Source organism: Ambystoma mexicanum, chromosome 8 (assembly GCF_040938575.1).
Source record: "Ambystoma mexicanum isolate Mex_15411 chromosome 8, UKY_AmexF1_1, whole genome shotgun sequence".
NCBI lineage: Eukaryota > Metazoa > Chordata > Amphibia > Caudata > Ambystomatidae > Ambystoma > Ambystoma mexicanum.
Window position 1 is genome coordinate 25,041,608 of NC_090929.1, and position 22,572 is coordinate 25,064,179.

The following is a 22,572-nucleotide window of genomic DNA, read 5'->3' on the forward strand; positions in this document are numbered from 1 at the left end:
TCCTGGATCTCCCTTTAGATTTTCGCCATTTCCACCACTGATTCAAACAGTGTCACAAAAAGAACGTCTTGGCATTTGCAACTGTGGGCCACTTTTCCACTAGTGCCCAAGAAAATCATGTTCTGGCGCAGCGCGACTCTGGCCGGGGAACGCTTGGGTTGAGGAATGGCGGAACGACGTCCCCAGCCCCGCTGGCCGCCCGCCCGCGCGCCTCACTCGTGCCGCCCAGTGCCGGCCTTGTGTGGGCGGGGCTTGTTTCGGGCTTGTTTCTCGCGGCGAGGGGGGCTTCTTTTGCTAGGTTCCTTGCACCAGTTTCTCTTCCCGGGAAGTTCAAGTTTTGAAAAGACCCCGGAAGTGAGAGCAGGAGCCGCAGCCCGGCCGCCAGGGGGGGGACATGGCCGGGGCCCCGCCCCAGGTGAGAGGCTGGGGACACGGGGGGGGGGGGAGTGAGAGAGAGAGAGAGAGAGAGAGAGAGAGAGAGAGAGAGAGGGGCCTGCACCCAGAGGGGGCCGGTACCCGGGGGGGGGGGGAGAGAGAGAGGGACCTGCACCCAGAGGGGGCCGCTGGGGGCTATTCAGGACTGGGCGGTGGAGACTATTAGAAATGGGGGAAGGATTGCTTGTGGCTGGGCATTACCCTACATGCCCCCATTCCATTGCCCAGTCCTGGCTCTAGCTTTGCATTATGGGACTTGTAGTCCTGGCCATATAATGGTTACTGTGCCAGAATGCACAGTTTATTCAGGACTGGACTAATGGAGTGGGGCTCGCTGGCACGTATTATGCTACCACGAAGGGGGGCAGACACATTGGATGGAGCATCAAAGGCTACAGGGCAACCACTACATTGGGAGGAAAGCTGGGCAGTCTGGTCATCTGGGCACGAGGGCACACGCAGTACGTGGGGCAGGGAGGGGTGTGCAGAAGTACAGAGCAAGGCAGCTCGTGGCCTAAAAAGGGGGGGGGGCAGAAATAGGTAGGACGGAATCACCCGAGGGTTGGCTGCAGACCCAATTGATGGTGGCAGGAACACTACTGGCAACACTAGAGAGTTCATGGCAAGAGCCGAGCCAGTGGGACTGGCGTGACCCTCAAAGCCATTCACTCGGGTAGAAACAGGGATGCAACAAGACCCACACTTTGGGGAGGGTCCCTATCATATTAAATAGCTGGGGCAGGGCCACATTCAGAGACCTTGTGGTTTTAGGGCAAACTTACTTGCATGTGTCGCCCTTCCCGTTCTCACTCCGAGGAATATTTGTGAGAACTAGGGTCAAATTAGTCAATTATCCTTGACCTCAGGTGCAGGGACTGCATCTCTATAGCCATAAAATCTCTCCACTGGCTCCCAGTTGCTGTGTGGATCAAGTTCAAAACACTCTGCATCGTCCACAAGGTTTTCTGGGGCCTGGGACCCCGCTACATCCAACTCTCTCTCCCTAAATACCTCCATGCTAGAGCCCTTCTGTCTTCTAGCTCCAACGCTTCTCTAAGCATAGAGTAGGGGGTAGATCTCTCTCCTACGCAGGAGCCTCCCTCTGGGATGGTCTCCCTGCCCCGCTCAGGCTTGTTCTGGAAGCTTCTCAAGACACTTCTTTTCTCCTGTTCCTTCCCTGTCTGCCGTAGTAACTGGCTGCCTGGTTTCCTCTGAGTGCTACAGCGCCCCACCGCCCAGTGCACCCCCCCTCCTGGTACTTGAACTCCTGGCCTCATTTTAGCACTCGCCTAGCCCCTGTGGCCCTCTTTCCGCCTATCCCCCCTGCCCCCGAGTCCTCCACCCCCCCTTTTTTCACTTGCACTCGCTCCTCTTTACCCTGCACTTCCCTTCCAACCCTAGAACTTCGCATTTCCTGCAGCCCGGCACTCCTACTACACCCTCCTACCCCCCAGTTCCTCGCACTTCTTGTTACTGCACTTGCACAATCTGTACGTCACAAGGCCTGGTAGGGCCATTATTGTATTTCCCCCTTGTTTCCCCCCTTTTTCTGATTTGTGGTGCCTTGAAACACCATTTGTTGTATAGGCGCCTTACTAATATTCAAAAACTAAATACAATAAAAATAAAATAAACAAATTTGGTCTGTGACTTTGCCCAAACCTGATAGGGTTCAAAGACAGTGTGCAGGTGTGTATTGGTGGATGCTAATGCTGAGGTGTGTGGTGGCGGCTTTAGTGCGTGCATGTCAGGCTGCACTGTAGCATGATTCTGAGCTCCGCATTCAGAGAAGAGTTCCCCGACAACTGAATCCGTGCCCTGAAGAAGGGTACCTCTTCTTCACACCTTAAGCAACAGTCAGTCAGTAGGCGGCTCTGGCATTCAATCGCTGTTGCCAAGTGGCAACTCGCTGGTGTAAAATGTATGTGTTCTCTATTCTATAAAGGTACCCCTTAGTGGCTCTGTTTTTCAGCCAAGCCATGGTCACTATTCTATATAGGTACCCCTCAAGCTTCAGCCAAGCCATAGTCACTATTCTATATAGGTACCCCCCAAGCTACAGCCAAGCCATGGTCACTATTCTATATAGGTACCCCCCAAGCTTCAGCCAAGCCATGGCCACTATTCTATATAGGTACCCCCCAAGCTTCAGCCAAGCCATGGCCACTATTCTATATAGGTACCCCTCAAGCTTCAGCCAAGCCATGGCCACTATTCTATATAGGTACCCCTCAAGCTTCAGCCAAGCCATGGCCACTATTCTATATAGGTACCCCTCAAGCTTCAGCCAAGCCATGGTCACTATTCTATATAGGTACCCCTCAAGCTTCAGCCAAGCCATGGACACTATTCTATATAGGTACCCCTCAAGCTTCAGCCAAGCCATGGCCACTATTCTATATAAGTACCCTTTCAGCCAAGCCATGGCCACTATTCTATATAGGTATCCCTCAAGCTTCAGCCAAGCCATGGTCACTATTCTATATAGGTACCCCTCAAGCTTCAGCCAAGCCATGGACACTATTCTATATAGGTACCCCTCAAGCTTCAGCCAAGCCATGGCCACTATTCTATATAGGTACCCTTTCAGCCAAGCCATGGCCACTATTCTATATAGGTACCCCTCAAGCTTCAGCCAAGCCATGGCCACTATTCTATATAGGTACCCCTCAAGCTTCAGCCAAGCCATGGCCACTATTCTATATAGGTACCCCTTCAGCCAAGCCATGGCCACTATTCTATATAGGTACCCTCAAGCTTCAGCCACGCCATGGCCACTATTCTATATAGGTACCCCTCAAGCTTCAGCCACGCCATGGTCACTATTCTATATAGGTACCCCTCAAGCTTCAGCCACGCCATGTCCACTATTCTATATAGGTATCCCTTCAGCCAAGCCATGTCCACTATTCTATATAGGTACCCCTTCAGCCAAGCCATGGTCACTATTCTATATAGGTACCCCCCAAGCTTCAGCCAAGCCATGGTCACTATTCTATATAGGTACCCCCCCAAGCTTCAGCTAAGCCATGGTCACTATTCTATATAGGTACCCCCCAAGCTTCAGCCAAGCCATGGTCACTTTTCTATATAGGTACACCCCAAGCTTCAGCCAAGCCATGGTCACTTTTCTATATAGGTACACCCCAAGCTTCAGCCAAGCCATGGTCACTTTTCTATATAGGTACCCCCCAAGCTGTAGCCACGCCATGGTCACTATTCTATATAGGTACCATCCAAGCTTCAGCCAAGCCATGGTCACTATTCTATATAGGTACCCCCAAGCTTCAGCCAAGCCATGGTCACCATTCTATATAGGTACCCCCCAAGCTTCAGCCAAGCCATGGTCACCATTCTATATACGTACCCCCCAAGCTTCAGCCAAGCCATGGTCACTATTCTATATAGGTACCCCCCAAGCTTCAGCCAAGCCATGGTCACTATTCTATATAGGTACCCCCCAAGCTTCAGCCAAGCCATGGTCACTATTCTATATAGGTACCCCCCAAGCTTCAGCCAAGCCATGGTCACTATTCTATATAGGTACCCCCAAGCTTCAGCCAAGCCATGGTCACTATTCTATATAAGTACCCCCCAAGCTTCAGCCAAGCCATGGTCACTATTCTATATAGGTAACCCCCAAGCTTCAGCCAAGCCATGGTCACCATTCTATATAGGTACCCCCCCAAGCTTCAGCCAAAACATGGTCACTATTCTATATAGGTACCCCCCAAGCTTCAGCCAAACCATGGTCACTATTCTATATAGGTACCCATCAAGCTTCAGCCAAGCCAGCCTGCTTGCCACCTAGGAGACATGGATATAAATCATGGATCGAAAAAAAAGGATTTGATGAAGAGCAGCTGAAATGGCTTTTGGGTGTCAATCCTCCCCGCCCCCCCCGGTAAGCAGGTGCCATAGATCTTTGGCACGCTGTTTATATTTTATTTAGACAAGCCAACTTTTAAAATCTTGCAACCAAATTCCAATGACACATTTCCTTCCTTCATGTCAATAACTCTAAAATGGAGTCATAGTAAAACGGTGGACACACGCCTCCTGAACACAGAGCATGCAGCTTCTGGCGGGGTCCTCACTGGTATACTGGCTCCCCTCAAGCGTCCACATGACATGCACTCTCTAGGCTTTTGCCTGGTACATATTGTTAGGCAGAGTTTGTATGCAGTACCCCTTGGGACCACTGCACACAACTATGACTACAGGTGTAACCAAAACCAACCTTTGGTATAAGTCTGTACTACACAGTTTTTGGTAGCGGAGCTGAGCAGCCAGGCTTATCTCAAGAGGGAATGTGAGCAGTAATGTTGTTACACAGAGGTCTACAATCACAGGTGTTCAAATAAACTCTTACACTCAAGGTTTCTTGGTTAAACACTTGTTCATTTATTCAGTCAGTCATAAAACATTCACTAGGAGGAGGCAGTTAAATATCATGCACAAATATACCTCAGTACTATACTTGTTAAGTTTCTGAGGCATTCAGACTACTTTGAAGGAGGAGCAAAATGGCATTAAAACGATTACAATTTCTTAGGCAGTGCAGATACTTTGCGTTCACCAGAAGAGTCAATTCAATTCAATAGGCTAGGCCAAAGTCAATGGGCTAAAGTCTTGGATAGGATAACTTGGATAGGATAAAAAACGGTTCTGGTAAGTAAACGGTAAAGTCCCTGTAGAATTCTCAGAAGTAGTTTGTAACGAGAAGAATTATATGTTGGGTCACAAGCTGATTAGGCCTGCTAGTTGCAAAAGTTTCAAGCACTTTCACCGCGAGAGGTAAGTACTCTGTCTCGTTTTACAGTACCTTACAAATGAAGAAAAAAAATGCAGCTGAAGACTTCTGTTCCTGAAGATGTCGCTGTTCCTGAGCCTCAGTCGTGGGGACAAGAGGGAGTACGTCAGGGGACTCCTGAACTGCACAGGGACTCGTAAAAAAGCTGGCAAATGGCAATTCTCTGATTCCGGTAGCTGTAGTAAAGCATACAGACTGGTGTCCCTCTCCCTGGTTATTCAGTTTCCTGCATCACTCTGAGAAAAATACAATCAGCTCCGAGAATGGTATCTAGGTGGCTTAGTGTTGAGTTGATTGGTCCCACCCATGCCTCCAGATAAGGTGCGTACAAGGCCTTTTTACGCAGGAAAATCTTGTAAATACGACAGCTTTATTATTTTCCTGTGTACATTTACACACAAGTTTAGTGCAGAGGGCAGTGCACAGGTCAGGTAACTTGACAGAAGCCAGAAGGCTTCTTTTAATTTTAATCTACATGGATGTAATTGCAAGCCATGGTTAAACGCCTCTGAAACAGAATATATTTAAGCCTTTAGCAAAAAGAAACTGCACACTGTGATAAAAGTTATGGTTTAGTTCCATTCATCTTCTGCTGTGTTGCTGCTCATGGAGCTAACAGAAGCACTGTGCATATTTATTTTCCTAGCATTTTAGGATTGTAAAATTGAGAATTCATATTTTGTAACATTATGCTTTTTTCCAGTGAAGGCAAACTAGTATTGCACAATTGTATTTTTCAGAGTTCCTGTGCTGTCCGCATAATCATGCAGAGGCAGATCCGTTTTACACTTATAATTTAATGCGCACACTAATTATAAAAACAGTGTGTAAAATGGTGACTAAGCGCTGTCTAGTTTACATCCATTCAACCTTGCATTCAATGGGATACATCACTATAAATGGTCAGTGGCAACTGAGTCTTTGCTCAAGGTTGAGTGATTGTCATTACACCAATCGCAGGCAGGTGTTCTAGCCTCTCTAATCTTCAAGACCACAATTAAAACATCCAAAACCTGACTCTCCAGATAGTTACATTTGTAATTGAAATGGAAACTCAGCAAAACCTGTCCCTGTGATAATCCAAATGGGTATTTAACTGTATGTAGCGCTTCATACGTGGTTTGTCCAACATCTAGGCACTGTGATTATTATACCTAAGTCGATACTCAGTTAACCGACCTCTAAAGAAAGTTAGCCAATAATATAGCTCAGCCGGTTAAACACTTGTTGCTGCATCTGTGTGTGATTGGTAGGTTGCAGGTTCAAATCCAGGCAAGGCCTACTCAGCCTTTCATCCTTTCAAGGTCGATAAAGGAGTACCGACTTCGGTTTGGTGATAATTGTGATAAATATTTTCTATGTGCAGTGCTTTGCCAAAAGTGCTATATAAATAACTATTTGACCATGAGATTAGATTAATAATTCAGCATGGAGTCCTTGCCTCTCTGCACTGTTGTATCATAACATTGGCATACCATTAGGTAGTAATAGCTCCAGGAAATGAGGACTTTCATTTAACATCAAAAGACAATTCTGCTACCATACCTCAAAACACACAATACAATTCATGCTTGCTTTACTATGTAATTGGCTAGGTTTTTGTGTTTTGACCATTTAAATATATACAGTAGAGATAGAATGGCCAGACCTTAGAGAAATAATGAAAGGTCTATTCTGTCACAATGCAGGAAGCTGCCGCTAGGTAATGATTTCCATACAGTTTTTGCACACGTTGGCTGGATGTCACATATATTTTACTCTCTTTCAAAGGAGAAAAATAATTTTTACTCTCTTAAAATCACATTTACTCTCAAATTTTTAAAATAGGTAGTAAATACTCCCACCTCAAAATCTTATCTGGAGCACTGGTCCCACCAACTCAAAGGGAGAAGTCGTCCTTGCAGGGCTTCTCTGCCGAGATGAACTTAGTGATACGGACCTGTAGCAGGGCTTCTCCGGTCAAACCAACAGTCCAGGAGTTGCAGCAGCTGTCCTCTTCAAGCTCGTCTTCGATTCTTTCGTTCCAGTGGTCGACTCTGCCTTCCAAGCCAAGAGACTCGCCTTTTATTTAGTTCTCTCCCATTCATTCCAGCCTAGCTGTTACTCACCCAGCAGTGTGGCTGTCCTTGCCGGACAGTCAGCCAGCCAATCATACCAGCGTGCATTTGGGTCTCCTAAGAGACTAAGCACAGGGAGTTTCTGGCACCTCCCTCACTTCCTGCCCACCCCAGACACTCGGGGGCCAGAGGCGGTCTTTAGTCCTGAAGCCCGCCAAAGGCGAATGAATAAAGGAACCAAACCTGGTTTGGCGCGCAGAGAAAAACTCTAGAATGACCTTTCCACAAAGAAATGGCGAAAAAAGAAAACTGTGACCTGTTTAAACAAAGGTGGCTCAGACGCCATCTTGAAAAACATGGCTCCTGTGATTTAACGCTACCGATGTTCGCGGTCGGGAATAATCATGGTAGTTCATTGTAAAACCACTGCCACCAGCCATTTTGAGAGGAAAGGGTAACATTTGACTATTACCTGAGTGCTAGGCAACACCTCCAGCATTCTATAGGAAGATAAACCTTGGGAAGCCTGAAAAGGCTTCCCTGTGCCACTGCACTGAGGGTGCTGTGTGACACAAATGAAAAGATGATGCCTGTGGAGTTGTCTAAAACTCCATAACCAAAGAAAACACAAGAGTAAAACACATTTCAAAACACATGAGAGAGTGGGGAAAAAAGGGTCCCTCTTTCTCCCGGAAAAAAATCAAGTCCTCAAAATTCAGCAAAGTTGCTGGGGGTCTCTAAGGTGAAGGGAATTAGCACATTTCTGAGAATTCTCCCTAACACATATCGCCCATTGCATGACACGTACTCTCTAGCCTTTTGCCCGCTACATATCACCCATTGTGCTTTCACTGTGTTCTACACGTTGCCAAACACGAGAGTTGACTTGCCATGGGGAGTGGAAAGCAACTACTGGCAGCTGCTGGTGTCGACGATCCACACAACTGCCAGCCACCCCAGCCCTGTGCACTAAGAGTTTCATTTTGTGACCCATTGTCTCGGACTTTGAACTGGAAATGCACCCATAAAAATTCACATCCTGTACACTGTTAATGACTAGTATTCTGCGCCCTGTAAACAAGCTGCATCCTGTAAACGAGGTGCACACTGTTGACGGCCGGCATCCTTCGTGGACACTGTTGACGGCCGGCATCCTTCGTGGACACTGTTGACGGCCGGCATCCTTCGTGGACACTGTTGACGGCCGGCATCCTTCGTGGACACTGTTGACGGACGGCCGGCATCCTTCGTGGACACTGTTGACGGCCGGCATCCTTCGTGGACACTGTTGACGGCCGGCATCCTTCGTGGACACTGTTGACGGCCGGCATCCTTCGTGGACACTGTTGACGGCCGGCATCCTTCGTGGACACGGTTGACGGCCGGCATCCTTCCTGGACACGGTTGACGGCCGGCATCCTTCCTGGACACGGTTGACGGCCGGCATCCTTCCTGGACACGGTTTACGGCCGGCATCCTTCCTGGACACGGTTTACGGCCGGCATCCTTCCTGGACACGGTTTACGGCCGGCATCCTTCCTGGACACGGTTTACGGCCGGCATCCTGCACCCTGTTGACGGCCAGCATCCATCTTGGACTCTGTTGACGGCCAGGATCCATCCTGGACACGGTTTACGGCCGGCATCCTTCCTGGACACGGTTTACGGCCGGCATCCTTCCTGGACATGGTTTACGGCCGGCACCCTGCACCCTGTTGACGGCCAGCACCCTGCACCCTGTTGACGGCTGGCACCCTGCTAACAACCAGCATCCTGCACCCTGTTAACGACCAGCACCCTGTTGACGGCCAGCATCCATCTTGCACCCTGTTGACGGCCAGGATCCATCCTGGACCCTGTTGACGGCCAGCACCCTGTTGACGGCCGGCATCCTTCGTGGACACTGTTGACGGCCGGCATCCATCCTGGTCCCTGTTGACAGCCGGCATCCATCCTGGACCCTGTTGACGGCCAGCATCCTGGACACTTGTGGACGAACACTGTTGACGCCGGCATCCTAGACACTGTTGATGGCGGCATCCTGGACACTTGTGGACGAACACTGTTGACGCCGGCATCCTGGACACTGTTGACGGCCGGCACCCTGTCTTTTTGTTGCGAGTTGCGGGGCCTGTGAGGGCAGCTCAGAAAGTCGGGGGTGGATTGTTGCGAGATGGAGCTTAAGCCCAGTTATTCTAATGGGCTTGTGCATCTGGGTAGAAAGGCCCAGCAAGAGAGCTTGGTGAGATGAACAATGGCTTTGAACACTGCGGTAGGGAACAGTGCCATCACTTTAATGGGTCCAAACAAGATGTGTTCCCTTGTTTATTTATGTATGGCCAGCTGTCTGGCGCGAGATGGACCAAACCTCACCAGACTCTCCCATCTCTAGGCAGAACCTCCGGAGGTTGTGGGGTTTGGACCGTTAGTGGTGACAGAACCTCAAAAGGGGTCGGGCGGAACCTCAAAAGGTAGGATTATACCAAGCCCCTAGAGAAGGGGGTAGAGCCATAGGAGAGGGTAGGCAGGGGTGTACATACCACCGCTGTCGATAACTTGAGTGTAGGGCAAAGAGCGGGTAAGATCATGAGAGTCAAGTGGCTACTACTAGGGAGGGGAGGGAGTGGCTTGAGTAGGGATGTCACTGCACTGATTGGATAATCTGCCCGCAAGGGGATGGTGTAGCACTCTTATCACAGTATTGCACAAGTGTTACACAAATCACCAAAAATTCCAATGTACATCTTTGTTCTCTGTAGCAAGTATTTACTAGTTAGAATTGATCAGCAAGTGTCACATAGAAGGCCTCCTTCCCAGCACTGATGAAGGTAGCACCCACTGAAACACTATTGACGCCGTTTCTCTTCCCTGGCCTGGCACGGCACTATACATATCAGAAGTTCATATTACCCAACTCTCAACTAACTTTCTGCGAGGGTTAGTCTAGAAATGTGAGGGCATAATCCCTGGAGGGCATGTATGATCCCTTGTTAGGGGCATCAGGTGGCATCACAGGGCTGCACTCCAGGGACTCCTACTTCTCAGCAGCGATTGCCTTCCTCCTTATAAACATGAACGCCAAGGATATATTGTGTGGCCAAGAGGCGCAACGTGCTACCTGGCACGATCATACCACTTTCATGTGAAATGCAACGCCAAGTAAACACATCTTGCAAACTTGTGTCAAGCGGTATCCTTCAGGGTGCAAAATGTGCACTAGCCATTAGCTGGTGATATTTGGCTCTTCACAAATCAGAAGTGGTGTACTGTGTGTTTGCATTGAGGTGGCAACAAGACTTACTGGTAACTTACAACTTTAATATATGCCCTCTGTTTATAATTATAAAACCGTAATTTACAAATGTTTTTAAATAGTAATGATTATGGCTACTTGAACGTAAGAAATTGTCAGATTATTTTGATCAGTTCCCCGCCACATGCCACTAATGTTTTGCTCAATTTCGTGGCCTCCTTCAGAATACTTTACTCACCCAATCTTCGAATAATATTAAAATGGTACTAAACAAAACACCATAAATAATTCGTAATTGTATCTGGTCATTGTGGTTAAAATCATTTAGCACCCTTATTTTGCAATAGATAAAAACAATGAGGAGAATAGTGAAATAGTGGAACTTGAAATCCTGTTATTGAAATATTTCCAAAGCTTTCTGCAGGTGAATATGGCTTTTACACCCCGGTGGGGTTGGGGTGGTGGACATGGTTGGTAACGGCCCGCCAGCCCCGAGCAGGAGGTGCGAAGGACCAGAACATAAAGCTTCGGTCCTGCAGGCAAGTGGGGAGGGAGACAGGAAGGGGTAGGGGAAGAGGATTGGGGAGGTGGTGGAGTGGGGAGGCAACGGGGAGAGTTTCCCTGTTGCCTCACCACATTTTAAAAAAATGGCGTGACCCGGGGAAGGTCCTCCTGTGGCTGGAACAGCAGGCAGAGAATGTATATTCTCACCCGCTGGTCCAGCCACCTAATTGGCTAATGGCCCTTCCCCATGTGCGAATGCTCTTTCTAACACTTTTGTAATTAATTGAATAAACCAGGAAGCACACTTTAAATCCAAAGTAAAAAAAAAGCCTCTGTGCTTACTTCTGCATTTACAGAAATTACAATTACCAGCCGTAACGGAACCAGATGTATGACAAGCTCACTATTTTGAGAAGGCCCATGTGGTGGCCCCAGTGAGTACAGGACACTGGATGGGGGTTTAGATGTTTATTGGACACCTTAAACAGCAGGGGGGTGGAGCTGGTACTCACAGTTCAGTCTTGTAGGATCAGTGCAGTTGGCTTCACTGCACTGTCATCACAGTACATGGAATTTACACCCTCTTAGGGCTCCCACAGGGCTTACATTCAGCCATGCCCTTACGCTCTGCAAGTAGAGGCACCTGCTTAAGGTGCAGGCTGCAGTTCAGCAGCTGGTCCCTCGCCCGTGCCTGCCACCTTCCGGCTCATTGCGTGCTTCCCGCACATGATCTCGGGCTCCCTGAGATGCCGCATATCAGGTCCTCTCACACCTTTCGTTGGAAATGCTTCGTCCTAGTCCATGACGAAGTCTGTGAACTTGGATGGCTTTCTTCTTTCACGTTGGGGTCGATTCTGGTCAATGGCTGCCTTGGGAGAATGATGTTGCGAGATGTCGCTGGGGTCGCTTCTTAGTGTAGGTCTCTCGTCGAGGGAGGGGGGCTCATAAAGACGCTCTAACTTTGTTTTTCCTTCTTCCCTGACTTCCCTCTCATGCTGTTGAGGGCCGACGTTTGATCCCGATGGGTCATAGCCATCTCAGATTCCCATGGAAGGGCGGACTGGTGACGCCTTTTTCTTGTACACAGCCGCCCATCTAGGCTTCACCTTTTCCCATCACTGGTATAGACGTGATTGGTGCCTTTCCGTGTGATTTCAATGACTTGGCTGTACTTGGACCCCCTTAGGGTGTCTTTGTGGGCAGGCGTAGCTTCACTAGGTCCCCTTCCTTATCCTCCGTGTGATATGCTGCTCTGCGCTTGTTGCTCTGTGATTTCATGGTCTCTTTGCTCTTCTGTATTCTAAACACAATTTCACTCATGTCAATGTCGTGGTCCTGTCTGCTGATGTTTAGCCAAGGTGGTACTAGTGTGGATGCTCCCTCTTAGTATCTGAAACGGCGACACACCCGTAATGGCATTGGGTATCACTGGTGCTCCGCCACGTCCTCTTTGACTGTTTTATAGGGGTTCGTGCCCGATGCCCATGCCAGTTGTAGAGCTCCTTCGGTTCACCCTTTCTACCAGCATGTTTGCTTGTGGGTGATACAGGCTCGCTCTCAATTGCTGGATGTTGTGCTTCTTGAGAACATTTTCTATGTCTCTTGAAACTAATTGAACTCCATGTCCGTCGCAATCTCTTTTGGCAGTCTTTCTCTTTGGAAGACGGAGTTGAGCACTGCAATGACTGTGGCAATGTCTCGCACAAATTCTACTTCTACCCACATGGAAAGGTAGTCCACCATGACTACCCCATAGCTGTTGTCGCTCGACATTCCTTGTAACGGGCCAATGAAGTCCAGACCTGTTTTGTGCCATACACCAGCTGGGAATTTATGTTGGTGTCATGGGTGCTTGTCTGACTTTTAGCCATTTGTCGCTTTTTGCACATTTATGGCGCCTCTCAATCATCACTTCTTGATCCATGGCGGGCCACCAGTATGCGTCGCAAACTCAGCTTTGTCATATTGCTGCCCAGATGACCCACATGGTCTCTACATAGTATGACCTTGCGCATGCCTCTTGGAGGAATTACTTGGTCGCCTCTCATCACTAGGCCATCCATTTCTACGATCTCATTGTTGACCTTCCAATACGGTCACATAACTTCTGGGATTGTTCTCTCGTTGGGCCACCCGTGCGGCCCATTCTGCTACTCTTCCCAGGGCATCATCATGTTTCATTTCCTCCTGCCAGTGCGACTCGCTCATATCCATGAAGTTCTTATTTCTTAGGTCTCCTGTGGATGGCACCACGCATTAGTCTTCCAGGAAGGTGGTGCCTAGGGTTCTCTGATCCAGTAATCTGTACATGCAGTCAGCTTGCGGGTTCTTCCAGCTGGCCATATGGGTGATCTTGTACGCATACACTTTGGCCGCAATTGTTGCTGTCTTTGCGCCCCCGGGGCTCAACGTGTCCACAAAGGGTTTGTGGTCGATGACCAGGCCGAAATTGGTTCCCCAAACATATGACTCCACGTCCCTGGCACACACCAGCATCTCCTTCTGGACCGTGGAGTACTTTTTCTCTGAATCAGACAGTGCTCTGGCCGCAAAGGCAACTATATTTTCGGTATCCCCCCTTTTTTGTGTGAGGGTGGCGCCCCAGCCTAAGGCACTGGCATCCGTTGTTATGCATGTTTCCCATTCAAGGTTAAATGGTTTCAAACACTGGGCATGCAGAATACTATTTTTGATTTCGGTGAAGGCAACAACTTGCTGTGAGTCCCACTTGTACTCTGCTCCTTTCCTCAGCAGCTCTCTCAAGAGAGACATGTTCTTGAAAAATCTGGGAACAAACTTTGCATAATATTCTGAAAACCCAAAGAACGACCAGAGCTCATCCTTTGAGGTTGGGGCTGGGGCATCAACAATGGCTTGAAGTACATTTTTCTTAGGGCTCACCCCTTCATTCGAGATCCGGTAGCACAGATAGTCCACTTTGTGCGCTCCAAACATACATTTCTGAAAGCGTAGGCAAAACTCCTGCACTCTGTAGCTTGCTGAGGACTTCTCTCAGCACTCCCATTGTGGGTTTTCGCGTCCTTTGCGTATACCACAATGTCGTCCTGGAAATATGCCATGTTGTCGATGCCTTGGAGCAGTGAGTTCATCATCCTTTGGAGTGCTGAAGCGGCTTACGACAAACCGAACGGCATGCGCGTGTATTGAAAAGTGCCGAACGCCATGAGGAATGCTGTTAGAGGACATAAGGTATTGTGCAGATCTATCTGATGATATACGTCACGCATGCCGAGCTTTGAGAAGATTTTTGCTTTCTTCATCATCAGGATTATTACGTTATGATATATGATATGATATTGCGCCTATACACAAGTGTTTCAAGGCGCGACGAGGCAAGGGGGGGGGGGCATTGGGAGGACAAACAACGATCCTACTAGGCCAGGTGTCATTCAGATCGCGCAAGTGCAAGGGAAGGGGGGGAAAAAGGAAAAGTGTGAAGGGGGAAGGGAGAGGGGAAGTGCAGTACATGGGAAGTGGAATAAATATGACACATAAATAGCCAGCTAGTGGCAAGTGCAAGGAAGTGCAGACGTAAGTGCTAGAAGGGGGGGGAACTAAAGGGATACAGAAAAAGGTCCCCAAGTGCAGGGGTTGCCAGGGAGGCAGTGCAGGTGGGTAATTGTTTGTTTGTTTGTTTGTTTATTTGGTATAGCGCACAACCAAACCCGAAGGGGTAGCTGGGCGCAAACAGTACAAGATTACTTAAGAACTTAGTTACAGGAGAAATACAATTTATGCAGTTCGCAGTTAAATCAAGAAAAGTGCAGTTTATACAGTTCACGATAGATCAAAGGTAAGTATAGAAGGAAAGCAGAAGGAAAAGAAGAAAAAATGCGGAACTACGGTTCAGTCTAGTTGATCGGATGTCATTCAGCTGGTTGCAGACGTCTAGTGTCTATGTGGGAGGGGAAGGTCAAGCTAAGTGTCATTGGCATGGATCCAAGTGAGGACTTTTCGCCTGAAACTAGAGTAAGGTTGGTCCAGTCTGAGATCCAAAGGGAGTTTGTTCCAAGTTTGCGCAGCTATGATTGGGAAACTAGAGCCGCCGGCTGTACTCTTTTTGTATCTAGGCATCACTAAGGTGAAGGCGTTGGTCAGTCTAGTGGGACGGTTTGAGGTTCTCCTGTGGATTCTATTGGCCAGATAAGGGGGGGGGGGGCAATGTTGTTAAGACATTTGGAGCTGAGGGAGAGTATTTTGAGGGTGATCCTGTCTTTGATTTTTAGCCAATGGATATTTTTCCTAAAGGTGGAGATGTGGGCTCTGTTAGGAATATTTAAAGCTACTCTGATAGCGTTATTTTGGAGAGTTTGTAGTTTGTCAAGGATATACTTGTTGGAGCCTGCATAGAGGGCATTGCAGTAATCCAGCTTGGATATGATGAGGGCATTGGCTAATGTGATGCAGCTAGTCTCAGTTAGAAAAGGTCTACATGCTCGGATCAATTTGCAAGTATATGCCGTGGAGGATGCTAGAGAGTTCGTTTGTTTTTTGAAGGTGAGCGTTGAGTCAAGATAAACCCGAGGGTTTTGACTGCAGGCATCACTTTGATGACGTTATTGTCGATGTTAAATGAGGCATAGTTAGGGTCAAGTTTTTTGATAGCCAACGCTGAGCCAATGATCAGTAGCTCAGTCTTGTCGTCGTTCAGGCAGAGGCCATGGGATGCCATCCAAGCCTGAATGAGGAGATATATCTTATTTACTAAGTCCGTGTCTTCCAAGAAGTTACCCGAAAGGGGGATTAGAATCTGAGTGTCATCTGCGTAATTAGTGTAGACAACACCCAGTCTGTCCAGCTTATCAAACAGGGGCTTAGTAAAGATGTTATACATCGTCGGAGAAACACATGATCCTTGGGGGACACCGCATGAAACTTGTATGGGATCAGCGGCTGCTGAGGGGGAGAAGACTCTCATTGTCCGGTTTGCAAGGAAGGATTGTACCCAGGTTATGGCATCACTTGAGAAATGAGCGGCTGAGCTTAGGTGATTGCATAAGACTGCATGATCTACCAAGTCGAAGGCCGCAGATAGGTCAAGGAGGAGTAGCATCGCTGTTTTACCATTGTCCTTCAACTCGTCAATTTGGGTCTTGAGGTCAATCAAGGCTGTTTCAGTGCCATGAAGGGGACGGAAGCCGGATTGCCGTGATCCTAGTAAATTGTTAGTTTCTAAGTAGTCCTGGATTTGCAGGTATGCTACTCTGTCTATAATTTTAAGTAAGAAAGGGACAGTAGTGATGGGTCTGTAGTTAGTTGGTATAGCAGGGTCAAGTGTTTGTTTTTTTAGCAAGGGAAGCACCCAAGATTGTTTGAGGTTTTTAGGTACTAGATTAGACTTAAAGGATGCATTAATGAGTTTCGAAATGAAGGGTGCTAGGTCTCGAGCTGCATCTTTTATAATTTGGGCCGGACAGTTGTCACCTTTACAGTTGGAGGGTTTTAGAGATAGTATGATTTTTTCTGTCTCCAATATGGATATTTTTCTGAAGCTAAATGGGTGAGGGGTGTTAGATTGGTTTGGGAGGAGCTGAGGTTGCAATATGGGTTCTGTAGGCAGGAGCAAGGAAGCTTTTTTGTTAGCAATTTTAGATTGGAGCAGGCTGATTTTACCCGCCAGGGCATTTTGTATATTAGTGCACCAGGGCTTGTTTTTAGGAATGTTGTCAGGTGGGGTTATGGGTGTTTCCATTTCACGGAGGATGGAAAATAGCTCCTTAGTGTCTGATTTGGCTTTGGAGATTCTGTCATTGAAGGTGTTTCTTTTAGTGCTTATGATTTCCTTTTTATACTGTTTGGCGAGGGTGGCTAATTTGGTTTTGTTCTCCTCAGTGGGTGAGTGTTGCCAGATAGATTGCAACTTTCTTTTTTGGATTCTAAGGTCTTTCAGGTATGGCGTGAACCAGTTGTTAAGGTGACAGAGTTGTTTGCTTTTGCGCAGCTTGGTAGGGGCAATCGAGTCAAGTGCCTTGATCATAGAGCTGTTATAAGCTTCTACAAGCAACGTAGGGTCTGTGATGTTGTCTAAGTTATTGAGAGTAGGGAGAAGGTGGGGTAGGAGTTGTTCTGATGTGATGTCTTTTTTACTTCTGGTGGGCAGTGGCGGGGCCATGAGTATAGGTTTGGGCCGGATAAGGTCTAGTGAGGCATTGAATACAATTAAGTGGTGGTCAGTCCAGGATTGTGGTATTATGTTGGTAATACTGATGTTACAGTTCCGATCAGCAACCCAGTCTAGGGTTCTACCTTTGGCATGAGTAGGAGAGGAGACTTTTTGAGATAGGGCGTAGTCATTCAGGAGTGAGGCGACAGATAGGGCATGTTTGTCGTTGCTGTCATTAAAGCCCAGGTTAAAGTCTCCCAGTAATAGTATTTGAGCATGGTCTTTAGTGTTGTTGGTTATGATACTGGTTATGTCGTCTTCAAAGGTTCCCAATGGTCCAGGAGGTCTGTAGATAACATGCAAGGTGAGAGTCCGGTTGCAAGAGAGGTGCAATTTGGCAGTAAGGAGTTCACAAGATGAGAATATCAGGGTAGTAGCTAGTTTGGTAGGTAAGGTAGCTTTATGAATGATGGCTAGGCCGCCACCTTTAGTGTTAGGTCTATCGACTCTTAGTAGTTGGTAGCCGTCTGGTATAGCTAGCATGATGGCAGGGCCAGCTGCGTCATGGAGCCATGTTTCGGTTATGACTAATAGGTCTAAGTTTTCATTAGTTAGGGTGTCCGAGATCTCAGTAGCATGGGCGACCATGGATCTTGCATTAATGAGAGATCCAATTATTGATAAGGTACTAGTTGGTTGAGTCGAGGGGGGTTGTTTATTTTTAGTGGGGGCAACTCTTTGTGACGGTGGCTGGTTAGTAGATATAGGAACAGGGCGAGGGGTGGTAGGTTTGGGGTATTGCGAACGTTTGTTTGCTAGATCGATATATCCTCTGTGATTGTGGTAGGAAGATGGTTCATGAAGACAGGACAGTCTTGCCCTCAGTCTCATGTTTCTGTCTTTAGCAGGGTGTGAGTCCGCGGTTGCAAATGCCATGGTGGTAAGGAGGCTCAGGGCAATGTGTAGAGATTGGTAATGGGTGATTTTCATTCTGGTAGTGGACAGGGATGAGAGGGTGGGCAAGTCCAGGTTCAACTAAGGGCGTGGACTAGGTTGCATGCAAGGGCGTGTAGCTGGTGGTTCGGTGCCAGAGAGGTCTGAGCAGTCTGTAAAGAGACCTGTATATTGGCAGTTAGGTGATCTAGGCGAGAACCAGGCTAGGTTCTATGTGGGCAAAGCGGTGGCAAAATAGGCAAGTGTAGAAGGCTAGCTAGGTAGTGTGTCACCTAAGTGTGTCAGGGCGACTAGAAGCACATTGAAGTATATAAAGTGGCTAGGGCAGTGTTATACCTAATGACAACCATAGGGCAGGGGCACAAGTCAGGTGAAGTACTATCTGCAGCAGCACAGATTAAGGCAAAGGTTAACTGTAGTCTATTGGCGACCATAAGGCACAACACAAATTGAGGCACAAATCAGGTAAAGTCTAATGGCAACCATAGGGTACAGCACAGATTGAGGCACAGGTCAACTGTAGTCTATTGGCGACCATAAGGCACAACACAAATTGAGGCACAAATCAGGTAAAGTCTAATGGCAACCATAGGGTACAGCACAGATTGAGGCACAGGTCAATTGTAGTCTATTGGCGACTATAAGGCACAACACGAATTGAGTCACAAATCAGGTGAGGTCTGATGTCAGGTTAACCTTGTGCAATAGAGCTGCAAGGTAGAGGGAAGGGGTTAAACAGCCCAACTACCGAAGTACAACAGGGGTTGCATAGGGGCCTTTGTTAGAGAGTGCCAAATAAGTCTAAAGCGTGCAGTTTTCTGGGTTCCCGCTAGAGGTGCCGGAAAAGAGCCCTCGGGCTTACCCTGGTTGTGTGGGTCCGTCCTTGCAGAAGGCAGGGTTCCTTGCAGGATATCTTCGGGAGGGAGGGACAAGGGGGTAGGCCGCGCCGCGCCTCCGAAGCGCCGAACAGGGCGCAAAACAGGGCCTTTGTATGGGGCCTGGCCAGAGATCAAAAGGGTGGCCAGGTAGCCAGTGCAATTTCGGTCAGGAATTCAGCAAGGGAGAGGAGGAGAGAAAGCAGAAGCAAAGAGGAAGGTTTTGAGGTGTTTCCGGAACCGGAGATGGTTCTCCTCAAGTTTCAGGGATGCAGGAAGGCGGTTCCAGAGAGAGGCCCCTGCTGAAGAGAGTAATCTGCCACCAACTCGTTGCTTGGAGAAGCGACTGACCCTAAGGGAGTTGGAGGCAGATGAGCGAAGAGCTCGAGAAGGGAGATATTTAGGTAGAGAGAGTTGAAGGTATTTCGGTCCCAGACCCCAGAAGGCCTTGTGTACAATGCAGAGGGTTTTGAACTTAATCCTCGCAGCCACTGGGAGCCAGTGCAGAGATTTCAATCCTGGAGAGATATGGTCCCTGGGCTTGAGGCCAAGGACAAGTCTTGCAGTCCTGTTCTGGATAAATTGCAGAGGGCAGAGAGTAGAGGCAGGCAGATTTAGATAGAGGCTGTTACAGTAGTCCAGCTTGGAGAGGACCAGGGCTCTGGAGACAGTGAGCTTCTGGGGGAAGGAGAGGAAAGGAAGAATACCTCTAAGGAGGTGCAGCTGGTAGTGTGACTTCTTGGAGACGTCGGAGATGTGAGGGGAGAAGGAGAGTGCAGAGTCGAAGATGACCCCGAGGTTTTTAGCCTTGCAGGTGGGAGTGGGAGGAGGGCCAAGTGAGGCCGGCCAGAGAGCTGCAGGGAAGGAGGGAGTGGGTGTGCCGATGAGTAGAGTCTCAGTCTTACTGGCATTAAGACAGAGGTCGTTGGTGGCCCACCAGTCAGAGATGAGGGAAGGAGAGGAGGAGGCTGAGGGTAGCCTGAAAATGATCTGGGTATCATCCGCATAGCACTGAAAGTTGGGACAGAGGGTGGCGATGCGGTGGGCACGGAGTGCCAGGTATTGGTTGAACAGCCAGGGAGAGAGGTTAGATCCCTGGGGGACACCACAGGTAGAGAAAAAGATGTCGCAGAGGAAGGACCCCAGTTGGACCTGGGAGGGTCGGTCGGAGAGGAAAGAAGTCAGCCACGCCAGAGCCTGACCAGTGATACCCAGGTTATCATGTAGACGGTTGAGCAAGATGGCATGGTTGACCGTGTCAAAGGCAGAAGAGAGATCAAGCAAGATAAGAACGCAAGGGGTGTTAGAGTCGAGGTTGGTGAGCAGGTCTTCACAGATGTTCAAGAGAGCAGGTTCTGTGCTTCTGGCAGCTCTGAAGCCAGACTGATGGTCATGAAGACAACCAACAGATTCAGCGTGGAGATTGAGCTGGGAGATGGCAGTTTCTCCAGGAGCTTGCCCAGGAAGGGAGTTATGGAGATCGGGCGATAGGTAGCCAGGCAGGAGGGGTCGGCAGAGGGTTTCTTAAGAAGAATGCTGGGCAACGTTAATGCTGGGCAAGGGAAAACTGTCTGTGACCACCTCCAAGTTGAGTCTGCGTAGGTCTGTTCATACTCTCAAGTCGTTTGAGGACTTCTTTTAACTAAGGACCACCGGGGTTAGCCATTCAGAGGATTCGACGGTCTCAGTTGTGCCCTCATCGACAATCTTGCGAAGCTGGGATTCCAGAGCTGACTTCGCCATCACTGGAACAGGTCTGACCTTGTGTTTTACTGGCACAGCGTTGGGTTTTGGGTGTATTTTGTGAACCTAATTTTCTTTTTTTATATTTCCTGGTTGTTTCAGAGAACAGCAAGGGGAAGCCACTTCTCAGATCTGACCCTCCTCCTGAGGAGACCAGCAGCACTTGTTCATCAGTGCTGGGTTCTAACCGAATACTCAATTTGTGTTGGTTGTCCCATCCCAGCACTGCGGGACCTTCGGTTGAGAAAGTAGACTTTCGTTGTGGTGAATCTGCCCTTAAACTTGAGTTTAGCTTTGATGTATCCTAGGAGGTCCACGGTGGCTCCCCCGAACATTATGGGCGTTTGCCTGGTGCTTCTAATCTCAACCAAGTCACTTCCTACGATGTTTTTGTATGTCTGGATGGGGAGGATGGTTGGTCTGACCCCGAGTCAGCCATGACGCATGTTTCGTATTCGTCCACCTTCAGTATGCTTTGGGTTTTTTCTCTTCTGGCACAAGACTAGTTTACCATGTTCACCACTGGACTTTCGCCTGGTTCTCCCCATCGCTCGTTCCTCTGTCTCCTTCGATGTGGGTGACTTTCTTTTCCCGCCACGTGCAGGCTACCGCAATGTGACCAAATCGCATGCACCTGGAGCACTCTTTGTTCCTTGCGGGACAGTCTCTATAATTGGCCAGATGCTTGGTGCTCGCACATCTGTAACATTTTTGGAAATCTCTCCACCTGGGTGACTTCTCTTTGGTACATTCTTGTGACTGCCTGTCTCTGCGCCCCTACCATCGCACAGCTGCCATTTTGGGTGCAGGCGAGTGTCTGACAACTTCTCTGCGCCTGCTTGACGTTTCCTCTTCGGCTCTTGCTATGTGGATAGCTTTGTCCAGCTCAAGCTCCTTCTCCTGTATGTACTTATCCTGGACTATACGGGAATTTGTGTGTACCACCAACATGTCACAAATGACCTGCTCCACATTGTCCCCAAATCTGAACAGGGCTGCCAGTACTCTCATGCGGGTGATGTAATTGTCAACCGGCTCCGTACCGTCTTGTTTTCTTGTGTATAACTTAAGACTGTGTCGGACCATGTTTCCTTGTTGGAGAACCTCTTAATAATGCGACAAATCGCTTCCTTGTAGACCGCATTAGTCTCTGGGAAGTTCAGCCTTCAGGTCCGCAAATTTGCATTGCCCTTCAACCCCCATGGCATTCAGTAGAATGGCCTTTTTCCTGGCTGGTGAATATCCTGTGCCTGTGCCTCCACCGCCTCCAAATATGTGGAAAATAGTGGCGTCCATTGTTGCCATGGAATGGCAGGCCTGCCGGGGGACTGGAGGAAAGCAGGCAGTGTTGTGGTGCCTTGCATGGTCTCAGCACTGTTTTTTTCTGTTCCTCGTCGCTCATTATGTGGTGGCACCAATGAGCACAGGACACTGGATGGGGGTTAAGGCGTTTATTGGACACCTTACACAGCAGGGGGGTGGAGCTGGTACTCACAGTTCAGTCTTGTAGGATCAGTGCAGTTGACGTCACTGCACTGTCATCGCAGTACATGGTATTTACACCCTCTCACTTGCTAGAGCTCCCACAAGGCTTACATTCAGCCATGGCATTACGCTCTGCGAGTAGGGAGGCCTGCTTAAGATGCAGGCTGCAGTTCAGGAGCTGGTTCCTCACTTGGCAGGAGGAGCATCGGGACACAACTGTCCTCAAGGTCCCTCACTCCGTATCTGCCGCGTTCTGGCTTGTTGCACGTGATCTCGGTCACCGGCGATGTTTACCTTTCAAGTGAAAACATTTTGCTAACATTCCTACA

General features: G+C 48.6%; 1 protein-coding gene across 2 annotated transcripts in view; it reads left to right on the forward strand.

Annotated features, from left to right (window-relative positions):
* The first annotated feature begins 281 nt into the window (after positions 1-281).
* PKN3 (protein kinase N3) overlaps positions 282-22,572 on the forward strand; it is a 436,492-nt gene continuing 414,201 nt past the window's right edge. For both annotated transcript variants that reach the window (XM_069609180.1, XM_069609181.1), the window contains exon 1: positions 282-415. In XM_069609180.1, coding sequence (XP_069465281.1) covers positions 395-415 — 21 coding nt within the window. In that variant the 5' untranslated portion in view covers positions 282-394. The remainder of the gene's footprint in view (positions 416-22,572) is intronic.